The sequence below is a fragment of the Prosopis cineraria genome, unplaced genomic scaffold (assembly GCF_029017545.1).
Source record: "Prosopis cineraria cultivar Desert tree isolate PC_DT_omini unplaced genomic scaffold, ASM2901754v1 PC1051, whole genome shotgun sequence".
Classification (NCBI taxonomy): Eukaryota; Viridiplantae; Streptophyta; class Magnoliopsida; order Fabales; family Fabaceae; genus Prosopis; species Prosopis cineraria.
Window position 1 is genome coordinate 1 of NW_026556376.1, and position 3,350 is coordinate 3,350.

Genomic DNA, 3,350 nt, shown 5'->3' on the forward strand with positions numbered 1-3,350 from the left:
ACAATGTTAATATAGTCAGCGCTTGTATATTTTTTGTTTTTTATCAATATCGATTAATTTTCTAGCATTGTTTTTCTCGATATATCTCGTGTAATAAATTAATTTATGAGCGATTTAATTTTTAATATAAAATTAATTTCAATTTCATTTTTTAGTTATAATCCGAACACCCCTTCAGTGGAGGGTGGAGAATGAGAAAATTTCAGGGAAAAAACAATTAAAAAAGAAGTAGTAGTAATCCTTTGAGACTTGAGTCAGGCCCCTGCTTATAAAATATATCCCAGACATGCTAATAGTAATAATCCTTTTATCATAATCATCTTTCGAGGAACACTCCATGCTCTCAGTAAATCATCATATGAATGGCAAAAGAAAAAATAAATCGACATTCAAACTTCAAAATAAGAGCATGGCAATGTTTCCATATGTCCAAGGTCATCATAAATCATTAAGTCTACCCTACCACAGAACCGACCTGATGCCCAGTAAGTAACGTGCAGACTTACCATATAAAGACCGAGACCAAAATTGGGAAGGGAGGGGGGAAAAAAACACCCTCATGATGGGCCAATAGAGCATGTCAGTAGAAGATAAGTTACAATGATCTCAAGATTGCACAAAGGAGCCATATTTAAATACGGCAAAAAAATACGGGGGGGGGGGGGTCTTTAACATAGTTAGGTCCCTGTTTACTTGGTATGTAAGGATTCGCAGTGTTGAATCAAGTGCTTAAAGAGTGGAAAATGAAGTTTCTGCATAAAAACCAACAGATGCCAAATAATCATAAAGCAGCATCAACATACTTGAATACAGTGAGAAGCCAAGCCAGGAGCGCGTAGGCAAAGCCAAGAAGAAACAAACTGCAGCAGTAAGCCATACTACAGAGACAATTCCAATGGCAAGTTTGGAGATTTTCTGAGTTCCACGCTGCATGGATAAGTTACCGTGTTCAGGGCAATTCGGATTTTAACCAACAAAGCAAAAGGAACCATAATAACCCCACTGCTTACGTCGTAGATTAGAATTTGGAACAAGGTAACTGCAGTCAATAGCACAGCATGGGCGGAGAAAGCAACATCATTTGCCGCCACAGGTAGCATCTAAAATAAAGAGACATAAATGTAAAAATATAAAACATCATCGTCAGTTAAATCCTTTGAATACAAGGTTTAATCAACTTGATGCTGGCATTCCAACAACATGCAAGATTGCAGCAAACAAAAGCAACACCAACTTCAAACATTTGGATGAACCCCTCAAGATCTAAGGCACTGCTAAACTGACCACCTACTTCTTCATCAAGAGTAATCGTGTTTGGAATTCATAATAACTAAAAGTAATTCCATTTATGGAACTTCAGCAGAATTTGCTCAGAATGGAAATAGCAAAAAGAAAAACAGGGGACTTGTATCTGGGTCATCAGAAGATTAAAAGTAATTTAAACAGGAATTCAACACTCTGGTCCCAAAAGAAGTAGGGGGGGGGGGACACAGGAACCAGTGCTGATTTTTGTCAAAACTAGATATAGGTCATTTGTATCGCAAGGGGCTCAAAATATAAGTTATGATTGTTAGATTTTCGCGATGAATTATTATTACCGTTACTCAAAATATATAAAACGGACCTCTCCAGAACCGTATTCCTCAATATACTGCTTCTGAACAGCGGAACTGAAGTACATAGAGGCGTTGTGGATGAGATAGGAAGAGTGCTTTGTCAGATTCAACAGCACGAAATCAAAGTTGAGCCCCACAACACTGAGAAACACACCAAAAAAATTAAGGAAAAAATATAGCTAGGATTGCAGAGAAAATAGTAGAGAAAGTATAAGGTTGAAGAAGAAGAGAAAATTTTCTCTGGGGGTACCTTTTCCTGCGAAAATTCAAGAAGACTTGAGGGTAGAAGCTGATGGACCAGCAGGAAAAAGCGAACCAACCCAATGCTTGGTACGCGAGTTCGAGTGGAACTGAATTCCAGGAAGCCATGTCTCGCTCTGCACTTTCCCGTTCCTTCGCCGGAGAAGAAGAACAAGAATCTCTGAGATACAGGCGTCCCCTTCGATTCAATCTTAAGGACTACGTGCTGACGTGAAGGGCTTTCTCTCCTATATACAAATAACTTTTCTTGATGCTTGACTAATGGGCATCCACAAGGAAAACCGAAAACCAGATCCTTTCCCAAATTCCAAGCAACGTAATTTTCACTGTCAGTCACACAAGAAGATGATGACCATGGGACGAGGACTCAGCCATCGACTGAATTGCCGGGCATGAAAAGCAGTTTGCTTTTATTTATACTACCAATAGCAGAGGTTAGGAACCTGCTATGCAATCAGCTAGTCCCATACCTGCAATTTGCTTTCATTTGTACTTGCCCTATTTCATTTCATAAAATAAAAGTAAAATAAAACAAACATTCCTGGTCTGGTACACTCTAAACTCCGAAATCTGTTTTTTCACTCCTTGCTGTTAAATGTTTAACCCCGTACCTTATCACTGTAATCTTTAACAATGATCCTTCCCCTTTGGTTTTTTGTTCATTTTTTCATTTAAACCCCACTGGTACATTGAGCCTCTGGCCTCTGTCTCGTTTTGTCAGCTGCATCTCTTCCATATGTTGAGAAATGAGAAGTCATTATTCTCCTTTTATTCGAACAATTACATTTTTAAATAAGGTAGTTTGTTGTTTTTGTGTGAGAAGGTACTTAAATAAAATATAATAAAATTTACTGTTCATGGAACAATAGAGTTAATAGTATTGTGGCCCTGTCAATATTTTTTTTAATTCAATTATTTTTTCTGAACTTTCTTTTCAACATTTTTTGTTATACTCATGTTTTTTCCATTTTAAAAAAAATATTAAAAAATGTTTGACCATAACTACTGACATTTAAAAAAATATATTGTATTTTTATAAAATCATATGTTTAGAAACAAAATAAGGTGTTTATTTTTTTAAGCATGTATAAAAGTAAAAAAAAATGACAAGTTATTATTAAAAATGGCTTTTTTAAAAAAATTCAACAAAAAAAATTCAATGAGCCTTTTCTACTTGTGATTAAAGCCTTTGGCTTAAGAAATTATAAGTCGTAAAGGTGAAAAATAAAGCTTTCATGAAAATAAAAGAATGTCCATATTTTAGCAAGGAGAGAGACTAGATTTATACTTTATATGTCTTGATTTTGTGTTGTGTAAGAATATGGAAACACAATGAATGAGTTTGATCTCATTTTCAGCTATATATTTCATGAGCTTCATTGATTTATTTCAAACTAGTTACCTATAAACCGCTATACTGTATGCAGTTATTAATTATGCATTAGGTAACTAATCTGCATTCATATAAATCTC

The 3,350-nt window shown here is 35.5% G+C and overlaps 1 protein-coding gene across 1 annotated transcript; it reads right to left on the reverse strand.

The window, feature by feature from the left end:
- Positions 1 to 229: 229 nt before the first annotated feature.
- On the reverse strand, positions 230 to 2,555 carry LOC129299147 (cystinosin homolog). Its single transcript, XM_054937599.1, is given in 5 exon segments — positions 230 to 825; positions 828 to 927; positions 1,011 to 1,100; positions 1,625 to 1,757; positions 1,867 to 2,555. Coding segments are annotated over 5 exon segments (486 nt in total). The 5' UTR covers positions 1,986 to 2,555; the 3' UTR covers positions 230 to 781.
- Positions 2,556 to 3,350: the final 795 nt, after the last annotated feature.